This window comes from Mustelus asterias, chromosome 1 (genome assembly GCF_964213995.1).
Source record: "Mustelus asterias chromosome 1, sMusAst1.hap1.1, whole genome shotgun sequence".
NCBI classification, from domain to species: domain Eukaryota; kingdom Metazoa; phylum Chordata; class Chondrichthyes; order Carcharhiniformes; family Triakidae; genus Mustelus; species Mustelus asterias.
Window position 1 is genome coordinate 159,668,258 of NC_135801.1, and position 21,743 is coordinate 159,690,000.

Below are 21,743 nucleotides of genomic sequence, written 5' to 3' on the forward strand. Positions count from 1 at the left end.
ACCCTCAATTCCCACTTCCTAACAGTTGGTTCATTAGCAGTACTGGTCGGGACCTGGCACCTGCCCACACTTCAGCCAGCACTTGAAACTTAGCATAGGGAGCGCAAAGGAGAAATATACATCCTGTACAAAAAAAATTAAAATGACTGGCACATCATGGGAGGAATGTGCATTTGTGTTTGTCCTATACTGCTTTCCCTGACATTAACCCTGTATAAGGCTTTGTTAGAAAATAAATGATATCCAAAACAGAATTCTGTGAGTATACAATAGGTATATCAGTGTACGGCACGGTGGCATAGCTGTTAGCACTGCTGCCTCACAGCGCCAGGGACCTGGGTTCAATTCTTGGCTTGGGTCACTGTCTGTGTGGAGTTTGCATGTTCTCCTCGTGTCTGCGTGGGTTTCTTCCGGGTGCTCCGGTTTCCTCCCACAGTCCAAGGATGTGCGGGTTAGGTTTATTGGCTATGCCAAATTGACCATTAGTGTCAGGGGGATTAGCGGGGTAAATATATGGGGTTACGGAGATAGGGCCTGGGTGGGATTGTGGTCGGTGCAGACTCGATGGGCTGAACGGCCTCCTTCTGCCCTGTAGGGATTCTATGTTCATAAGAACATAAGCAATAGGAACAGGAGTATGTTCTTTAGCTTGCTCCTCTATTCACTGCAATGCAGGCTGATGTTTTAGAACTCAAGACTTAGGGGCAGGAGTGGATCTATGAGCCTGCTCCACCATTCAATAAGCTACGAGCGGATCCTGGGCTTCAACTCTACTTTCCCACCCTCAATTCTACCTTTCTGTACTATGTGCAAAGAGGAAAGAGAGGTCAAGAATTCTTGCATTCTGACAAAGAGTTACACCCAAAACGTTAGCCTGTCTTTATTTAGCTTTCCAGATTGCTGTTGTCCTGCTGTGTATAATTCCAGCAATACCTGTCTTTGTTCTTGATGTGATCTGCATTGCCTGGACAGATGCTGAGCTGATGAAAACACAACCCTGCAAGGAGAGGGGAAAAATTTGAAATCATCCTCTTCTAAATTTTCCTCTCCTGAAAGTTATGGACTACAAGAACCCCCAGGTGCCTCACCTAAGTAACCATTTTTCAAAGTTGCATCTAGATGGTGAGGCTCTGAAATTTTATGCGGGTTTTCTCGGTCTCCCACTACAACACCGGCGTGAGACTGGTGGAACCAGGGTGACCAACCATTCCATATTTTAAAGGACACATCCCTTATGTAAACAATTTGTCCAATATTTCTAAGGTGGCATTTGAGAGGCTGAGCCTGGGAGTGCAAGTTGAGTGATTTGAGCGGGACTGCGAGTCTGTGAATCGGCCAGAGAGATGGCTTTGCACATTGTGACTTCGTAGAATCACAGAATCCCTGCAATACAAAAGAAGACCTCACAGTGCCAGGAATCCGGTTTCAATTCCCAGTTTGGGTCACTATTTGTGTGGAGTTTGCATATTCTCCCCTCCCCCTGTGTCTGTGTGGATTTCCTCCAGGTGCTCCCGTTTCCTCCCACAATCTGAAAGACGTGCTAGTTAGGTGCATTGACCCGAACAGGCACCGGAGTGTGGCGACTAGGGGAATTTCACAGTAACTTCATTGCAGTTATTTGTTAGTCACAAGTAAACCCATTGAGTCTGCCCCGATCACAATTCCAACCAAGCCCTATCCCCATAATCCCCACACATTTACCCTAACTAGTTCCCCCTGACACCAAGGGGCAATTTACCATGGCCAATCAACCTAACCCTCACATCTTTGGAGTGTGTGAAGAAACACCTCCGAGTGCTTCGGTTTCCTCCCACAGTCCAAAGATGTGCAGGTTGGGTAAATTGGCCATTCTAATTCTCCCTCAGTGTACCCGAACAGGTGACTAGGGGATTTTCACAGTAACTTCATTGTAGTGTGAATGTAAGCCTACTTGTGACTAATAAATAAACTTTACTTTTCTTTACAAAGGAAACCCACATAGTCACGGGGAGAACATGCAAACTCCACATAGACAGTCACCCGAGGCCAGAATTGAACCTGGGTCCCTGGTGCTGTGAGGCAGCAGCGCTAATCACGGTGGCACAATGGTTAGCACTTCATAAGACAAGTTGTAAATTTTGGTTGCTTTAAACACCTCCCTGTCCTCAGGTCACCAGCAACTCTCCCACAAAGTGTCCCTCATTCTGATCCATAAGAGTTGGTGACCCTGGGTGGAACCTCCCTGAACCATGTTGTGCTCAGTACGCCAGTGCTGTGCAAAAATCGTGGAGGGCATCACAGCCCAAAGCAGTTTTCATTCGATATTTATACTTCATACAGGGCTACAGACAACATGCGGATGAGAGGGGCCAGCTCTTGCAAGGGGCTAGCATGGGCACGACTAGCTGAATGGTCTCCTGCTGTGCCTGAACGATTCTATGATGATTGTATGACCCGGACAGTTAAAGTCATTAAAGGCAAAATACTGGAAAGTTAAAGCAGTTAATTGCCTGAGCTGTTTTTTCAAATAATTTGTTTTATTACAAATATAAATGTGTCTTCAATTGCACCCACATTGTATAATGTAGCACACCCTTTAAATAACTTAACTGTCTCACCCGCCATGGCCATAAATTACACAATGCACCCTCACGGTTACAAACCACATGATTATAGTTAACCAACCAGCAGCAGCTTTGTGGGTTGTACCGGTGCGGTCAGTTAGAGGAGTTTGGGGGTGGAGACAGAGAGAGGGGAGGACAGGGAGTCTGCAGCCTCTCTCGGGCAGCATGTCCGGAGTGTGGGCACCGCTGCTGGCCAGGCGCTTCGCTGCGGCGGGGCTGCTGTGGATGAGGCCGGCGCTACTGGAGAGCAGAGAGCGCTGTGGGCAGGTAAAGCAGCTCCAGGGCCGAGGCCCAGCACCCACAATGGGGGAAGGGCCAATCACCAGCCGCATCGAGCTGCCCATCAGACCGCGGCAGCCAATCCGACTGCGGGGTTTTGACTTTGCTACATTTCCTGTGTCTCAGAATTCCAAAGCTGCAGCTACAGTTCCTGAGCTTTTACTGGGCAAGGCAAGAGTTAGTGAAGGCAGCTCATTGACAGCCTAACCTCCTCCCTGTAGATGTTGCTTTCCTGCTCAAAGATATCATCCCAATCAGCCTTGTGTGTGCCCAAGAGGAAACCAAACCTTCATTTCTCATAGAATCCCTACAGTGCAGAAGAGGCAATTCGGCCCATCAAGTCTGCACCTCACTCTCTGACAGAGTATCTCAAAAACTGGAGAAGTAAAGCTATCTTGGAAAGTTGTAGGGCTAGGGGCGATTGGAGATAGGGAAAGGCAGAACCATAGAGGGATTTGAAAACCAGAATAAGAATTTTACAGCTGAGGCACACCCCTTTTGTCCAAGTTTCAACCAAGCCTGTAACAAGTTATTTTATTAGCCACAAGTAAGGCTTACATTAACACTGCAATGAAGTTACTGTGAAATTCCCCCAGTCGTCACACTCCGGTGCCTGTTCAGGTCAATGCACCGAACCAGCACATCTTTCAGACTGGGAGGAAACCGGAGCACCCCGGAGGAAACCCCATGCAGACACAGGGAGAACATGCAAACTCCATACAGACAGTGACCCAAGCCGGGAATCAAACCCAGGTTCCTGGCGCTGTGAGGCAGCAGTGCTAACCACTGTGCTACCATTCTGCCCTGTCAGGAGCTGAGTGATCTGGTGGAACTTGAACTAAGCACCAGTGAGCAGGTTATTGCTGACTAAGTGTCGTTTGATAACACTGTCAGTGACACCTTTCATCATTTTACTGACGAACAAGAGTAGATGGATAGGATGATAATTGGCCAGGTTGGATTTGTCTTGCTTTTTGTGGACAGGACACACCTGGGCTGCACCTAAGTTACACATGTTAAACCCCTCTGTATTTTCAGGTTAATCGCAATGTTGTGATGAAGCTGCAGGCACAAGTTACAGTATGAGTGACTGCAATAATGTGTTTGCATATTAAATGCTAGCATTTTCTTTTTCAATATTTAGATTGGTTACTGTTTATCTAAAGTCAATGGCAGTAACGTTCTTAAAGCAACTTTGGCTGATGATGCATCAAAGAAATACGGAAACCAACCACCTACATTATTCTCAAAAATTATTGATAAGTCGCTTCCAGCTGACATTATATACGAAGATGATCAGGTATATTTACTGTACTGAATGCTTCTTCATTGTGGTAATGAAGGCCTCCTGGTGCATTCTCATTTCCATGAATTACAGATCTTTAATATAGAGAAGAAAGAACTTCCATCCACATAAAATCTTGTTTTCAGGATATGCTAGTTAATTACTTTAGAATTGTTAAAGTTTATTTATTAGTCACAAGTAAGGCTTACATTAATACTGCAATGAAGTTACTGTGAAACTCCCCTAGTCGCCACAGTCCGGTGCCTGTTTGGGTCAATGCATCTAACCAGCACGTCTTTCAGAGTGTGGGAGGAAACCGGAGCAAACCCACGCAGGTACGGGAAGAACATGCAAACTCCACACAGACAGTGACCCAAGCTGGGAATCGAACCCGGGTCCCTGGTGCTGTGAGACAGCAGTGCTAACCACTGTGCTAATTGAGACATTGTTATGAGACAAATTTGTGAATTAAATTCGTGGAAAATACTGGAAATGCTCAGCAGGCTTGGCAGCATCTGTGAAGAGAGAAAAACAGAGTTAATGGGCTGAATTTTGGTGTTAGTGTGCCTACCCTGATAAGATTAACTCTGTCAGAACCTGGAAGAGCGAGTCAGATATAATCTTCCTGGAGGCGTCCATCAGGAAACTATGCCTGGGAGCTTTGTCCAATGCTGGGTTCCAGCATCAGGAAATCCAATCAACATGGCCTGTGGGGAGGACTGTCAGACACCTTCACAGTGTGGGTGATATCTGTCCATCAGCAGTAGCAGAGGTGGTGCCATGGAGGAAGGCAGCTGCCACTGAGGCAGGCATTAGCAGAGAAATCAGTCTCCATGAAGTTGTTGCAAGGACATGTCTGCCACCTTGGGATAGATCCTTGGTGAATTACCATTGGCAAATAAAAATGAATCTTTATAATTGAGTCACAGCTTGGACTTCCCCAGTACCAAGTTAACTCTGATCCATTGTCAGGCTCCTGACACTGCGAGGATTCTATGCGATGTCAGATAGTTGCAATGCTACTGTCTTAATTGGGGCCTCAACTGTCTTCATTATCTGCCTCTGTGAAGCGAATTGCCGATTCCCAATGGCATCCTGCTTCTGGAAAAGTCATCTGGAGGTAGGACATCATTGGGGATACATTCCATTGAAGTTTCCCTCAACATTCCTGCACTCCACCTCCAAACTCGTCACTATGGGGCCAGGAAATTTCAGCCCAACGTTTCAAGTCAGCGATCTTTAATCTAATGATCAGGTTATTGCCCTGAAACATTAGCCCTGTTTCTCTCTCCACAAATGCTGCCCGACCTGCTGAGTATTTCCAACATTCTCTGCTTTTATTTCAGATTTCCAGCATTTGCAGTGTTGTACTTCTACCTAGAGTAATTAGAGTGTGTACTGTGCTCTTTATTCCGTTGCTATAAATGATTTCACTGCACTGCATGTTCATTGAACAATGTAAATGTACTTCATGCAGGAAATCTGAAATGGCCAATGAGGGCAGAACATCATAGACACAGGAGGGGGAATTGAGGCTTACTTTTTTTTCTTAGCCCCGAAAGGTTGGGAGAGGAACATGATTCTAAATTACCGATTTGCGTGACTTTTTAATGTCGCCTTTATGGTTCTTTGCTTACTCATTTTCTTCTGTACAGTGCCTTTCTTTCAGAGATGTAAATCCTCAGGGTCCAGTTCATTTCCTTGTGATACCCAAGATCGCTATACCACGGATCAGTGTTGTGTCAGATGATGACAAAGAGGTAGGAAAGGATGGTTACTATAAATAGAATGTAATACTCTTATTCTTTGATGATGTGTCAATATTATTGGGACCATTCAGACAGGAACAGTTTGATCCCAGTCTGTGTTACACTCGCTGATCCCAGTCTGTGTTACACTCGCTGATCTCAACCAGGGCTGCAGTGGAGTTAGGTACAGTTGGCCAGAGCATCCTATGACTGGAAGGGAAATAACTGGCCAGGGTTTCTGCTTCTGAAATTATCCAGCAAAATGTATACACATTAGAAAAATCCCAGTGATGACTGTTAGAATATGAACATTAAGAGGCATTAGAGGAGGTTAGAATTGAGCTGGTCTGTGATGTGTCCTCTGCAGTTGAATAACATGCAGTATCCCAGCTGACATTCTATCTGGATTACATGTGAAGAACTCAACTATGAAGAAAGGCTGGTTAGGGGTTGTTTTCCTTAGAGCAGAGATTTGATTTATTATTGTCACATGTATTAACATACGGTGAAAAGTATCGTTTCTTGCGCGCAAAACATACTGTTCATAGAGAAGGAAACGAGAGAGTGCAGAATGTAGTATTATAGTCATAGCTAGGGTGTAGAGAAAGATCAACTTAATGCAAGGTGAGTCCATTCAAAAGTCTGAAAGGAAGAAGCTGTTCTTGAGTGGGTTGGTACGTGACCTCAGACTTTTGTATCTTTTTCCTGACGGAAGAAGGTGGAAGGGAGAATGTCCGGGGTGCGTGGGGTCCTTAATTATGCTGGCTGCTTTGCCAAGGCAGCGGGAAGCGTAGACAGAGTCAATGGATGGGAAGCTGATTTGCGAGATGGATTGGGCTATATTCACAACCTTTTGTAGTTTCTTGCGGTCTTGGGCAGAGCAGGAGCCATACCAAGCTGTGATACAACCAGAAAGAATGCTTTCTATGTTGCATCTGTAAAAGTTGGTGAGAATCGTAGCTGACATGTCAAATTTCCTTAGTCTTCTGAGAAAGTAGAGGCGTTGGTGGGCTTTCTTAACTATAATGTCGGCATGGGGGGACCAGGACAGGTTGGCTACGGGGGGGATCTCATTGAGATGCACAAAATTATGAGGGACATTGATAGGCTAGATGGAAAGAAACTTTTCCCCTTAGCAGAGGGGTCAATAACCAAGGGATGTAGATTTAAGGTAAAGGGCAAGAGATTTAGAGGGGATTTGAGGAAAAATGTTCCACCCAGAGGATGGTGGGAATCTGGAACTCACTGCCTGAAAGGGTGGTAGAGGCAGGAAACCTCACAACATTTAAGAAGCATTTAGATGACCACTTGAAACCCCATAGCATACAAGGCTATGGACCAAGAGCTGGAAAATGGGATTAGAATAGCTGGGTGTTTGATGGCCGGCACAGACACGATGGTCTGAAGGGCCTCTTTCTGTGCTTGAAACTCTAACTGAATGTCTTTTAGACAAGGTACTTGGAGGGGTTCTGATGCCTATCAGGATCTACCGCAGCATGAATCCTTCACTTCAGGAAGGGAGAAAATGGAAAGTGTTGCTCAGAATGTCATTAAAAAGCCACGGAATGGTTGCAGTTGTATTTTATAAGAAGGAACAGTTTAATTAAACACAGTAGGAGAATTATTTGCTTCTTTCCAGGTGTAAACTGCCTTTTAGAAAATTTGAACATAAAATCTTTTCAAATTGTATCCTGATTTCCACCAGATCCTTGTCATTCATCACCCCTGTGCTCACTGACTAATGTTGGTTTAGGCTGTGCAACACCTCAGTCTTAGACTTTGCATTCATGTCCTCAAATCCTTGCATCAGCTTGCCCTCTCCATTTCTCTGTAACTTCTGCAGCTCTATAATCATCCAAAATCACTGCAGTCCTCCAATTCTGGCCTCCCGAACCTTGAATTTTCATCACTTCACCATCAGCAGCCAAACTTTCAGATGCCCAGGGTGTAAGCCGTGGAATTCCCAAATTAAACCTCTCCCCCTCTCTGTCTCGCCTTCCTTGAAGACGCTCCTTATCCACTTGTGGGGAACTAGTGGGAGACCCCGCCAGATGTTAGACAGACGTTAGAGGTAGGTTCTTTACTCAGAGAGTAGTAAGGGCCTGGAATGCCTGCCTGCAGCAGTAGTGGACTCGTCAACATTAAGAGCATTCAAATGGTTATTGGATAAACATATGGATGATATTGGAATAGTGTAGATTGACTCGGGATATTGAGGCCTTGGTCAAGAAGAAGAGGTACATGACATGCATAGGCAGCTGGGATCAAGTGGATCCCTTGAAGAATATAGGGGGTGTAGGAGTAGAGTCAAGAGAGAAATCAGGAGGGCAAAAAGGGGACACGAGATTGTTTTGGCAAATAAGGCAAAGGAGAATCCAAAGAGCTTCTACAAAAACATAAAGAGCAAAAGAGTAACAAGGGAAAGAGTAGGATCTCTTAAGGATCAACAAGGTCATCTATGTGCAGATCCACAAGGGATGGGTGAGATCCTAAATGAATATTTCTCATTAGTATTTACTGTTGAGAAAAACATGGATGTGAAGGAACTTGGGGAAATAAATAGTGATGTCTTGAGGAATGTGCATATTACAGAGAAAGAGGTGCTGGAAGTCTTAAAGCGCATCAAGGTAGATAAATCCCCGTGACCTGATGAAGTGTATCCCAGAACATTGTGGGAGGCTAAGGAGGAAATTGCAGGTCCCCTAGCAGAGATATTTGAATCATCGATAGTCACGGGTGAGGTGCCTGAAGATTGGAGAGTGGCAAATGTTGTGCCTTTGTTTAAAAAGGGCTGCGGGGAAAAGCCTGGGAACTACAGGCCAGTGAGCCATCTGTGGTGGGTAAGCATTTACAGTAAGGAGTCTAACAACACCAGGTTAAAGTCCAACAGGTTTATTTGGTAGCAAACGCCACTAGCTTTCGGAGCACTGCTCCTTCGTCAGGTGAGTGGGAGTTCTGTTCACAAACAGGGCATATAAAGACACAAACTCAATTTACAGAATAATGAATAATGATTGGAATGTGAGTCTTTACAGCTAATCAAGTCTTAAAGGTACAGACAATGTGAGTAGAGAGAGCATTAGCATAGGTTAAAGAGATGTGTATTGTCTCCAGACAGCACAGCCAGTGAGACTTTGCAAGTCCAGGCAAGTTGTGGGAGTTACAGATAGTGTGACATGAACCCAGGATCCCGGTTGAGGCCGTCCTCATGTGTGCGGAACCTGGCTATCAGTCTCTGCTCAGCGACTCTGCGCTGTCGTGTGTTGTGAAGGCCGCCTTGAAGAATGCTTACCCGAATATCAGAGGCCGAATGCCCGTGACCACTGAAGTGCTCCCCAACAGGAAGAGAACAGTCTTGCCTGGTGATTGTCGAGCGGTGTTCATTCATCCGTTGTCTGGTGTTCATTCAACGTCAACGGATGAATGAACACCGCTCGACAATCACCAGGCAAGACTGTTCTCTTCCTGTTGGGGAGCACTTCAGCGGTCTCGGGCATTCGGCCTCTGATATTCGGGTAAGCGTTCTTCAAGGCGGCCTTCACAACACACGACAGCGCAGAGTCGCTGAGCAGAGACTGATAGCCAGGTTCCGCACACATGAGGACGGCCTCAACCAGGATCTTGGGTTCATGTCACATTATCTGTAACTCCCACAACTTGCCTGGACTTGCAAAGTCTCACTGGCTGTGCTGTCTGGAGACAATACACATCTCTTCAACCTGTGCTAATGCTCTCTCCACTCGCATTGTCTGTACCTTTAAGGTTTGATTAGCTGTAAAGACTCACATTCCAATCATTATTCATTATTCTGTAAATTGAGTTTGTGTCTTTATATGCCCTGTTTGTGAACAGAACTCCCACTCACCTGACGAAGGAGCAGCGCTCCGAAAGCTAGTGGCGTTTGCTACCAAATAAACCTGTTGGACTTTAACCTGGTGTTGTTAGACTCCTTACTGTGTTTACCCCAGTCCAACGCCGGCATCTCCACATCATGGGTAAGCATTTAGACAGTTGCATGTGTAAGATGGGTATAGAGGGATATGGGCCAAATGCGGACAATTGGGCTTAGCTTAGGGATTTAAAACAAAAGGGCTGCACGGACAAGTTGGGCCGAAGGGCCTGTTTCCATGCTGTAAACCTCTATGGCTCTAACTGTCAGACTCTGGCGTGAATTGGCCCTGCCCCCTGGGTTTTTAATGAGATTCACGATTGTAACCTCTGCATTGCACAGAGTGGGGAGATTCGGGTCTGAGGTTGAACTGAAAAAATAGTCGTGATCTAGACCAGTTTTCTCTCCAATTCAGCACTTTTGGGAGAATCGCCCCCAAAGTTTCTGAATTGGGGGAGGACCAATTTTAGTAGAATAAGGCAGGATTTGGGCAAAGTTAACTCTGAGCAGCTACTTGTAGGAAAATCTACATCAGAGCAGTAGGATTCATTCAACATGTTCCTGTGGAAGTGGAGGGTGGGAGCAAAACATCCAGAGAACCCTGCATGTCAGGGGATATCCAGGGTTGGATAAGGGGGAAAAAAGGGAGGCTTATGGCAGATACCCGGGGCTGAAAACAGCGGAAGCCCGAAAGGAGTATTGAAAGTGCAGAGGGTTACTTAAAAAAAAGAAATTAGGAGAGCCAAGAGGGATCATGAAAAAACACTGGCGAGTAAAGGAAAATCCAAAGGTGTATTGTAAGTAAATTAAGGGCAGTAGGATGATCAGGGAAAGAGTAGTGCCCATTAGGGACTAATGTGGTATTTTGTGTATGGAGTTGGAAGACATATATGAGGTTTTAAATTACTTTGCATCTGTGTTCACTATGGAGAAGGATGATGTAGGTATAGAAATCTGGGAGAGCATTGAGATTTACTTAAACAACTTAGTGGATAAATCCCCAGGCTCAGATGAGATATATCCCAGGCTGCCATGGGAGGCAAAATTTGCAGCGGCTTTGACAATTTTCATATCTTCTCAACTCTCCACTCACCTGATGAAGGAGCAGCGCTCCGAAAGCTCGTGATACCAAATAAACCTGTTGGACTTTAACCTGGTGTTGTGCGACTTCTTACCATATCTTCTCTGGCCACAGGAGAGGTAAACACAGTAAGAAGTTTAACAACACCAGGTTAAAGGATCTCACAGGAGAGGTGCCAGAGGACTAGAAGACAGTTGAAGTGGGGTACCATTATTCAAAAAGGAAAGTAGGGAGAAGCCAGGAAATTACAGGCCAGTGATAACTTCAGTGGTGGGGAATCATAGAATTCCTACAGTGCAAAAGGAGGCCATTTGGCCCATCGAGTATGTACTGAACACAATCCCACCCAGGCCCTATTCCCGTAACCCCACACATTTACCCTGCTCATCCCCTTGACACTAGGGTCAATTTAGCATGGCCAATCAATTTAACCCGCACATCTTTGGAGTGTGGGAGGAAACTGGAGCACCCGGAGGAAATCCACGCAGACACGGGGAGAACATGTAAACTCCACACAGACAGTGACCCAAGCTGGGAATTGAACCCGGGTCCCTGTGAGGCAGCAGTGCTAATCACTGTACACCATGCCGCCTATTGGAAAATCTATTGGAAAATATTCTGAGGGACAGAATTAATCTCCAGTTGGGGAGGCATGGTTAATCAAGGAAAGCCAGCATGGTTTTGTCAAAGGGAGATCATCGGGGCAATTCTCCCAGCCCACTGCTCTACTCAAGTAGCTCAGTGGGCCGGGAGATATCAGAAGGGGGCCTGTAGCGGGACTCCAATCGGCATCCAGCCAATTGTGAGGCTCCCAAGCCATGCTTTTTGATGTAATCAGCCTCCAGCTGGAAATTGGCGAGAGGCTGATTATAAGATGGAAGTATCAATTTAATCAGAGAAGGTTGCGGGGGGATCTGATTGAGGTGTATAAAATTATGAGGGGCATAGATAGGATGGCTAGGAAGGAGCATTTCCCCTTGGCAGAGGGTCAATAATCAGGGGCATAGATTCAAGTTAAGGCCTGGAGGTTTATAGGAGTTTTGAGGATAAACCTTTTCACTCAGAGGGTGGTGGGGATCTGGAACTCACTGCCTGAAAGAGTGATAGAGGCAGGAACCCTCACAATATTTAAGAAGTATTTTGACGAGCACTTGAAATGCCATAGCCTACAAGGCTACAGGCCAAGTGCTGGAAAATGGGATTCAAATAGACAAGTGATTGATGGCTGGCATGGGCACGATGTGCTGAAGGGTTTCTTCCCGTGCTGTAAACTCTATGATCTTGGGATGTTTTAATACTTTAAAGATGCTACATAAACTTGAGTTGTTCAAAAATTGAAAAAAGCAGTGTAAAATGTCTGTGTGGGTTTGGTCATATCTGAAAGCACACGCAGTGGCCATGTTGTATTGAATACTATTAAAGCCTGCATGTGTGAGCTCAACCAAGGGGAGATGTTTGATCTGTGATGTGAAGTTTGTTCTCCTTGTTTTAAACAGCTGCTGGGACATTTACTGATAGTCGCTAAAAATATTGCAAAGAAAGAAGGGCTCGCAGATGGGTACAGATTGGGTGAGTCTGTTAATAAATTGATATGTCTCTGTTCGAGGAATGGGGGATATAGTGTTTTTCAATATCTGATGTGATAAATTTAAAGGTTTTATTGACTTCCATTCTGGCCCCAGCTCAGGAATAGTGACAGGTACACCGTTGTACCTATTGTGTACCCTCCTGGTAGGTTATACTGCCCAGAAAATGGGTAGTCAGGCATTATTTAATGGGGAGAGTATTTTTCATCTGCACATAGAGAGAATGGCTGCTGGCAAAGAGGAGACTGCGTTTTGGTGATTTTGTTAAAACTGTAAGATGTGTAATATTCATAACTTCTCGAATTTAAGTGAAATTGCTGTGTTTTCACTAATGCTTGTCCAGCATTCCCAAACTTTATACAGATAGTTAGTGGTGCCTCTTAAAATATACACAGACAGCAAAAGGTGCTGGCAAATGTCCCCCCGCCTATTCAGCACACATGTCTAAATCTCTAGAACATCCAGTAGATCGCTTTATCTCTCTTTCCTCACAACAAAATATATAATTACAAAGGGTGGGACTTAACCAGCACTATGGCGTTGCGTGGGAAAACTACTGGGTGCATCCTGGAGGCCTGGCTTCCAGATTGGGGGCCTCCTGTTAAACAATCCTTTGGATCACAGAGAGACCCCAGTGGCAATGGCCCTCCTGAGGCAACCACACTGCCCTGCCCACCTCCACACAACTCACCAATACAGTATTATGTAAATTGATTTTGTGTCTCTGTGTGCCTTGTTTGGGAGCAGATATCCACTCCATCTGACGAAGGAGCAGGGCTCCGAAAGCTAATGGCATTTGCTACCAAATAAACCTGTTGGACTTTAACCTGGTGTTGTTAAAACTCTTACTGTGTTTACCCCAGTCCAACGCCGGCATCTCCACATCAGGTTTTATATGGGCAGCTTTCAGGAGGCATGGGAGTGACTTGAGCTTTCACTGAATTCTGGGTTCAGGGGTAATGTGCATCAAGTGGCTCACTATTGAGCCTAATTGATATCGATTCCCATGTCAGGCCCTTCTTTAATTGGGGGACAGTTTTCACAACACCAGGAATCCGATGCAGGTGCCCCTGACGGATTCTCCGATCACCCTTGCTAACGTACCCGTTCCGGTGGGCTCAATTAAAGTCTGCCCATTGTTTGTGAGTTTTCTAAAAGCAAACTCTTTTTTTTTGTTGTTTCTTAGTGATTAACGATGGGAAGCTTGGAGCGCAGTCTGTATCCCACCTACACATCCACGTGATTGGAGGACGCCAGATGAACTGGCCACCTGGTTAGAAGGATGTGGCACAAACCAGTTTTTCAGTCACTGGGCGGGATTTTACGGCATCACTTGTCCTAAAACCACAAAATCCCACCCGAGGTCAACGGACCTTTCTATGGTCTGCCCTTCCATCGCTCCAATTCCCGTGGTAGGAGGGGTGCTAAAATTCCGGCCACTATGTTTGTTTCATTCTATTAAAGCATTTACTTTGAAACACTTGCTTGGAAGTAAATTATTTTTCTACAACTGCAGAAGATGTATCCTAGAATTCTGGAATATAAAATTAGAAAAGTAAAATTGTAATTCCCTAGTATGGGTCAGTTAGTATGGACTGGAATTTTATACTGAGGTCTGTCATTCTGCACCCAAGCATAACTGTATGTATGGTGGGAGGAGTTGGGGTGGGGAGGGGCGTGCTCAGCCGGCTTGTCCTGTGTTTTCAGGTGATGGCTCTTTAATTAGTATGAGGTGGGACTTCTGTCTGTCTCCAAGAGGAAGTCCTGCGGCTGGCAGCCCTGCACACCGGCAGTGCCAGCAGGAGTAGTGGCCACTACTTGTGCTGCATCAAAGCGAGGAGGTGGCGTTCAGCAATGGATTAGGACATTCAGGTCAGTCTGAGATCTCACTGGAGCTAGAATGGTGGACTTTGGCGTCAACCACCAGAAGGTGAAGGGAGTGGGTGGATGTGGGGAGGGGCGTTCAATTGGCACTGGTGGTGCCAGCAAGGGGTACACACTCCCCCACCCCCTCCGCCTTTTCACTGAGATTTTTCGCAGGGTTGTCTCCATGCATGGTGACGTCTTTTCCCCTGTGCAACAGTGCTGCTTCTTTGATTGTCCAATATTCTTGGACTCCAGCAGTGGCCACCCTACCTCTAAGTTATTGTGATTGTTCAGCGGCACAAAAATAATTAAACGGCGGTGCACTCCAAAAGAAATTAAGTGGCTGGAGGCCATTTTATCCTGCGCTGGAGTGTTAGCCTACTTTATGAGAATCATGTCACTTTTTTTGTAAGTGATCAGTGCTGAGAGAGATCAGTTATATATTACAATGATAGGGTGTAATATTATCTTTATAAAAATAGAATGTCCTTTGACTTATAGCAAGAAACTTCACGGTTGCTCAACCAAATACAAAGCATGCGGAAATATGGAAATGGTTTAACCGGTTTGGGATCATCTTTAGAGCTAGAGTAAGTTTTTTTTTATACTAGCTGGGTTCTTCTAAATGAATAAATGACTAGCAGCAGATACAAAAGAAGTGGAAAGGGAATTTCCCCTCCATTATCAAGATAAAACAAAAGGGGAAAATGGATTTCTATGACATGTTGAGGAAGTGTAAACATTGATGCAGATAAACAAGTGATTCAGATATTAAGATACTTAGAATATCATAAATCATTATTGAACAGTGTGTATATACTGAGATGGTAATCCAACTGAAACTGTAGACCCTGATTAGAAGGAACCTTATATTATTTCATCCTATTTCCCACTTTAAATGTGCTTAACTACTCGCCAGGTTAAAATGGAACCAAAGATTGACAGGAAAAATTGTGATGGAGCAATGGATGATCTTTAAGAAGGAGATGTTTCAGCTACAGGCTAGGTACATTCCAACAAGACAGAAAGGCAGGGGAGCCGAAGTCAGGTCCCTCTTGCTGATGAGGGAGATGGAGAATATGATCAAACAAAAAAAGGGGATGTCTGATGCATTTCAGGGGGATGCTTCAGGAGAGAACCAGGTCACTTGCAGTAAACGGAGAGTGGAAATAAAGACTGGCAAATAGGAGAAAAGAGTAGCAATTATCACAATAGGTAAACCAAAGATCTTATACCAGCATGTAAATAGTGAGTAATAAGAGGCAGGATGGGGCCTATTAGGGACAAAGTGTGCTTAGAAATGCAGGACTAGAATACTTACTGAGTATTTTGTATCATTGTTTATTAAGGAAAATGATGCTGAAAACATATTGGTAGAAGCAGAGATGGTAGAGATAATGGATGGGTTAAAGATTTATGGGCAGGATGCATTAGAAAGGTTGACTATGCATAGAGTGTATAAGTTGCCTGATATAATAAAAAGCAAAAAAAAACAATGGATGCATTAGGAGCAATGTCTCCTTGAGAGTGCAATAAAAGAGTTAAACCTTAGATTATTTATGTGAAATATTGCAGATCTGAGACAAGATTAGTGAACAAATTGGCTCCAAATTACCTCAGGATTTTTGCTCATTGCGGGAGGGTTAAGACATGCAGGAGACCTAGTGGCAGTGGAAATTTTGACAGGATAGAGAAGCACTGGGTCTCCACACGAAACAGTGGCAGATAGGAATTGCTATGGAGCCTGGAATGGGCAAAAAATTCATTCCACTCTATTAGAAGGCTCTGATATCCGGCTCATTACAGGGTCACTACCTGTGGACCTAGGCCTCATCCCATGTCTGGCCACCCCTAAAGAATGCCAGTACCAATAGGAGAATTGGTCTCATTATAAGCCTAAAAATGTCTTAAAGCTGGCGGTGGTCGTACTTCATGTTCTTCATGCACCTCCCACTGCAGTTTCCTGTGATGCACCGACATGGGAGAAGGCACCTGCACCATTATTCAAACGAGGTGACTGAATGCAACAGTAGTTGCTCCAGTAAGGTCATGATTGGAGGTCATGAAATGTGGAAGGGAGATGCCTACTTCACTACACTTGCACTTTGCACACAGCAGAATCACAAAGATTTTCCAGCACATCGTTTCTTATTCAACAATGCCCTTAAATAAGAAACACTGTCCCAAGATGCTTCACAGAGGCAGAAGGAAAATAGAAGTGAGACAAAGAAGAAACAATTGGAATGGCTGATCAAAAGGTGGGATTTATGGAACCTCTTGAGGAATGAGACAGCAAGACAAGAATCAAATAGCACCTAAACTATTCCCAAGCAGGAGCCTGTCCAAACCTCCCTTTGCTCTTAGCCTCTCCTCACCTGTTATCCTTTGAAAATTATTTGACAGTTTCAATAAGTTCATGCACTTTTTACACACAATCATGTTTACTTTTAACAATCCCAAAGTGCCTTACATCTCCCAAACTTTTCCCCAGACCATAACTAAAGGGATGTCCTACTTCTCCAAAGGGGTCCCCTTGCTACCCAAATGAATCCATCAAGTTCAGACCAGCTCTGAAATATGTTTTTATCTACACGCTCTTGGTTTCACACTCCTGGCCTATCAAAATCCAACTTAAGTGCAGGCAGCTAGCGAGTTAAATGGCCAGTTGCCTCTGTAAACTATACATGTGCAAAGCCTGGCCTGATTCCAGTCCCAATCACAACCAACCCCCATCCCACCCCCTCCCTCCCCCCCAATTATTAACATAGGAAATGCAATTTTTCATGGTTCTAGCCTCATCTACCATATTTTGCCATGATGGACTGGCTCAGGCCAATGTATCCAAAAGCCAGAGAGAGATACCACACAAATACATTCCAAAGCAATAGAGATACACACAAGTACACTGTTAACTAATTAAACTGCACACGGTCACATTTACAACTGACAGAAATACACAAATTCACTGATCAATATTCTATAAGTAGATATAAACAACACTGGTAAAATAAATATACTTGTAAACTAATAACCAAAGTATACACTAACGTATTAAAAGATAACATGCAGCATAAGTACATAGATTACTGACACATAATTGCTCACAAAGACATTAAAAATTAATAGTTATAGTCCAATCCATTTGCATAGAAGACAAACATTAACCTAACAGACTGAGATATATAAATATTTTAATATCCTGAATTTTCTCCTCTCCCTATCCAATTGTTGAAAGCTCCTTGGCCACTGAGAAGATAATGTGGCATTGCACCTCCACTGCCTAGGTGGAGCCGTGATCGTATCCAGATAAAGAGGGGAAGGGTTAAAATATTCTCGTAAAGCATTCTCAGATGCACTAGTATATGTCTGTAAAGAATTCTGACCTGCTAATAGATTATAATCATCTGACAATCTACGCCAGTTTGTGTTTTGAAAAAAATAGTAATTGATTTATACCAAATTTGATGATTTTTATGAGTTTGTCTCATAATATACATAGCATTATATAGGACCCACACAGGCCAATGGGCTCAACCTGTTCATGCCGACAGACATTTATGCTCCACTGGGACATCTTCCTTTTTTCCTCATCTAATGGAGGGGTAGCACAGTAGTTAGCACTGTTGCTTCACAGTGCCAGGGACCCGAACTCAATTCCCGGCTTAGGTCACACGTTCTCCCCGTGTCTGCATGGGTTTCCTCCAGTTTCGTCCCACAGTCTGAAAGACGTGCTGGTTCGGTGCATTGACCCAAATAGGTGCTGGAGTGTGGCGACTAGGGGAATTTCACAGTAACTTCATTGCAATATTAATGTAAGCCTTACTTGTGACTGCCAAATAAATCTATCAGCCATATGAGACAATAGGGTTGCCATTACTGATTATTTTACTCAAGAGAATTGTTGATATTCAGAACCTGAAAGTTGGTTCTGGACATCATTTTAAAGGGGAAATTGGAAAGGTAGTTGAGAATCAACTTGTTTCAATCAACAATTGGGGCAGCACAATGGCAGAGTGGTTAGCACTGCTGCCTCACAGCGCCAGGGACCCAGGTTCGATTCCTGGCTTGGGTCACTGTCTGTGGAGTTTGCACGTTCTCCCTGTGTCTGCATGGGTTTCCTCCGGGTGCTCCAGTTTCCTCCCACAGTCCAAAGATGTGCTCGTCAGGTTGACTGGCTATGCTAAATTAACCCTAGTGCCAGGGGGATTAGCAGGGGAAATACGAGGGGTTACGGGAATAGGGCCTGAGTGGGACTGTGGTCAGTGCAAACTCGATGGGCCGAATGGCTTCCTTCTGTACTGTAATGATTCTATGATCAGGAACTCGCAGGGTTGTCCACAAAGGCAGGTGGGGGCTGAATGGTCGTCAAAAGAGGACATGTACCAACCCACTCAAGAACAGTGGGTTCCCTGCTGCCATCAGACTTTTGGATGGACCTACCTAGCACTAAGTTGATCTTTCTCTACACCCTAGCTATCTATGACTGTAACACTACATTCTGCACTCTCTCATTTCCTTCTCTATGAACGGTATGCTTAATCCGTATAGCGTGCAAGAAACAATACTTTTCACTGTATACCAATACATATGACAATAATAAATCAAATCAAAGCAAAATTCTGTGCTGAAGCTTTCTATGGGGTTTTTTTTTGTTGGAAACGAAATCCGTTGTTTGTTACACTCCGGTTTAAAGTCACACAGTAAGAAGTCTCACAACACCAGGTTAAAGTCCAACCTGTTGTGAGACTCCTTACTGTGCTTACCCCCAGTCCAACGCCGGCATCTCCACATAAAGCCACAGAGGACCTGCGTGGGAAAGGTGACGTGCGGCAGCTGATTGTAACGTGTTGCCACGCCCCAATGCCCTGGCTTTGAGGGGGGTAAATTAGCTGCGCCGACAGGTGGAGGCGTGGGGATCGGCGCAGCTCCAGGATTTCGGGTGTTGTCCCCAGTTTAACACAGAGCGGCTGGAATTGGGCTCGGAGCGCGTGCCCGTGTGTGGCAACAAAGAGCAAAGTGTGATTGACAGCTGTCACCTGGAGCAGCTGAGCACCTGGACACACAGGTGTCTGCTTATCGCGCGAAAGTACTTGCTGCTTTTAGATAGCTGTACGTATTTTCTTTAAGGAAACTACCCGATTTTCTGGGACGCTGTCAGGTTTATTTTAGCGGTTGTGAGTTCAGTTTGAAACCTGTGTGCACCTTCGACTGAGGTAAGTTTTTGTTTATTTTTCCTTACTCCTCTCGCTTTCTTGTATCCTAGTTACTGTTTTTATTGTGTTCTCTCATCTATTCCTCCCTTGGGGCAAGGCGACACCATGCAGTATGGGGGAAAAATCCACTACCTCCTTTGTGCTTAACGAGTTCTATTTGAGTTTATCCAATTTGATTCTTCATAAAGTTTGAAAGGTCATCTGTTAACTTTTTATTTATTAATGCTTGGGAGGCTTTGGAACCAGGTGATATCGAATTTCCCAATAATAACCCATTAAGAGGAACGATTCCAGTCATGAATTACAAATAATGGTGCTTGCATCTCTATTTTCTCATTCACTGTTAAGCCAGAGGTAAAGCCTCACATGTGGGGCTGAGCAATGATAAACTAATGGACTAATTTTTAAAATCTATTCTTTATTAATCCAAGGCACTTCCACTTTGTATACAATAGATACAGGAACTGGTGTGTGTTTTGCGATACACTCATTTGATGCCCTCCCATTAACAAAATCTGACATGCGATGGAATTTGACGCCAATCCCATTACCCTGGATTCTTGTGTGGGCAGAGTAAGAAAGCTGTTAATGAGTAGACACCTGATGCTACCAGCTTTAAAAACTTCCGTCTTCATGTAGCTTGGAAACTTCTTCCCCCAGTAAGGGAAGAGGAGAGTGAGAAAATCAGAAGAGTTGCCATGGTAATGTGTATACAAAGGCAATCTGTTTTGATGTAATTTATGGCACTGAGTTTGTATAAATTCATGTTGGTGTCTCTTTAAAATGTAACCCTAGTGGTAAAGTTTAAACTTAAAATAGATAGTTGTAGAATTAATTCATCAATCAATATACAGCTATATTGATCATAGAATCCCTACAGTGCAGAAGGAGGCCATTCGGCCCATCAAGCCTGCACCAACAACAATCCTACCCAGGCCGGAACCCTATAACCCCACATTTACTCTGCAAATCCCCCTGACACTAAGGGCCAATTTAGTATGGCCAATCCACCTACCCCGCACATCTCTGGACTGTGGGAGGAGACCGGAGCACCTGGAGGAAACCCAGACAGACACAGGGAGAACGTGCAAACTCCACACAGACAGTCACCCAAGGCCGGAATTGAACCCGGGTTCCTGACACTGTGAGGCAGCAGTGCTAACCAGTGTCCAACCATGCTGCCCACAATAGAGCTTCTGATTATTGTAATAGTCACTCTTCTAACGGGTTAAACTCAAGTGCCCTGTTGAGGCATTTGTTTTTAGTCTGTATACAAAAGTAGTGTGATTTTGTGTTTCCAAAAATGGCAGCTTTACACCACAAAAATTTGAAAGCTTGCACAGAATGCTGTGTTTGCATAAATCACTTTTAAAAATCTGCTTCCTAGCATTGGTTTGATAACGTCGGCATTATGTGAATAATTTGGATGGAGGGAAAAAGGTGCTTCTATTTTCAATGCAAATTCAAGACAACCATTGCTCCCATGAGGGAAATAAAGCTTTGTCTCTCTCTTCAAAATGCAATCTTTTTGTATTCATATGTATTTTTAACCCAGCCAGTGTTGGAAATTTAAAATGGGATTCTGTGTTGCATACTAAAAACAGTTCTTTTTCTGGGTGGGGGAAGTTGAATTTAAACAACACACAATAATATCTGGTTTTAGCAATTAGTTTCAAATGAAGGTGCTTGCTTTGTTTGTTTGTTGCCTATGGCTGCAACATAGTTTAAGATTAGCTGCCTATTACTGCAAGTCTGTAAATTGCAAGATTCCCAACATTGACCACCCCCCACGAGTTCCACTGCAAACCTTCCTCCAGCTCCCCTGAACGAATAAAACAAATGTACTGACAAGCTGCCTAGCATCAACTGTTGAACTTGTCCTGGCACATCACCTTAGCATGTCATCTTATAGATTCTTCTTGTAGATTTCACTGTGCTCTTTTTCCTATAATGTGGAGATGCCGGCATTGATGAAGGAGCAGCGCTCTGAAAGCTTGTGGCTTGTGCTACCAAATAAACCTGTTGGACTTTAATTTGGTGTTGTGAGACTTCTTACTACTACTCTTTTTCCTACTCATTTTTGGTGTAGAGGAAGCTTGCTGTGTCCTGCATGCTTTGGCAAATGGCCCTTTTTACCACAATTTATTTTCCCTACTCCAGCAACCCCCACTGAGTGTTGTTAAGGCCTAGGCC

At 44.4% G+C, this 21,743-nt stretch overlaps 1 protein-coding gene across 1 annotated transcript; it reads left to right on the forward strand.

The window, feature by feature from the left end:
• Window positions 1–2,674: 2,674 nt before the first annotated feature.
• hint2 (histidine triad nucleotide binding protein 2) lies at window positions 2,675–13,949 on the forward strand. The gene is made up of 5 exons (XM_078221966.1): window positions 2,675–2,870; window positions 4,027–4,182; window positions 5,823–5,927; window positions 12,382–12,454; window positions 13,658–13,949. The coding sequence occupies exons 1-5, from the start codon at window positions 2,769–2,771 to the stop codon at window positions 13,747–13,749; spliced, it is 528 nt and encodes a 175-aa protein (XP_078078092.1). The 5' UTR covers window positions 2,675–2,768; the 3' UTR covers window positions 13,750–13,949.
• Window positions 13,950–21,743: the final 7,794 nt, after the last annotated feature.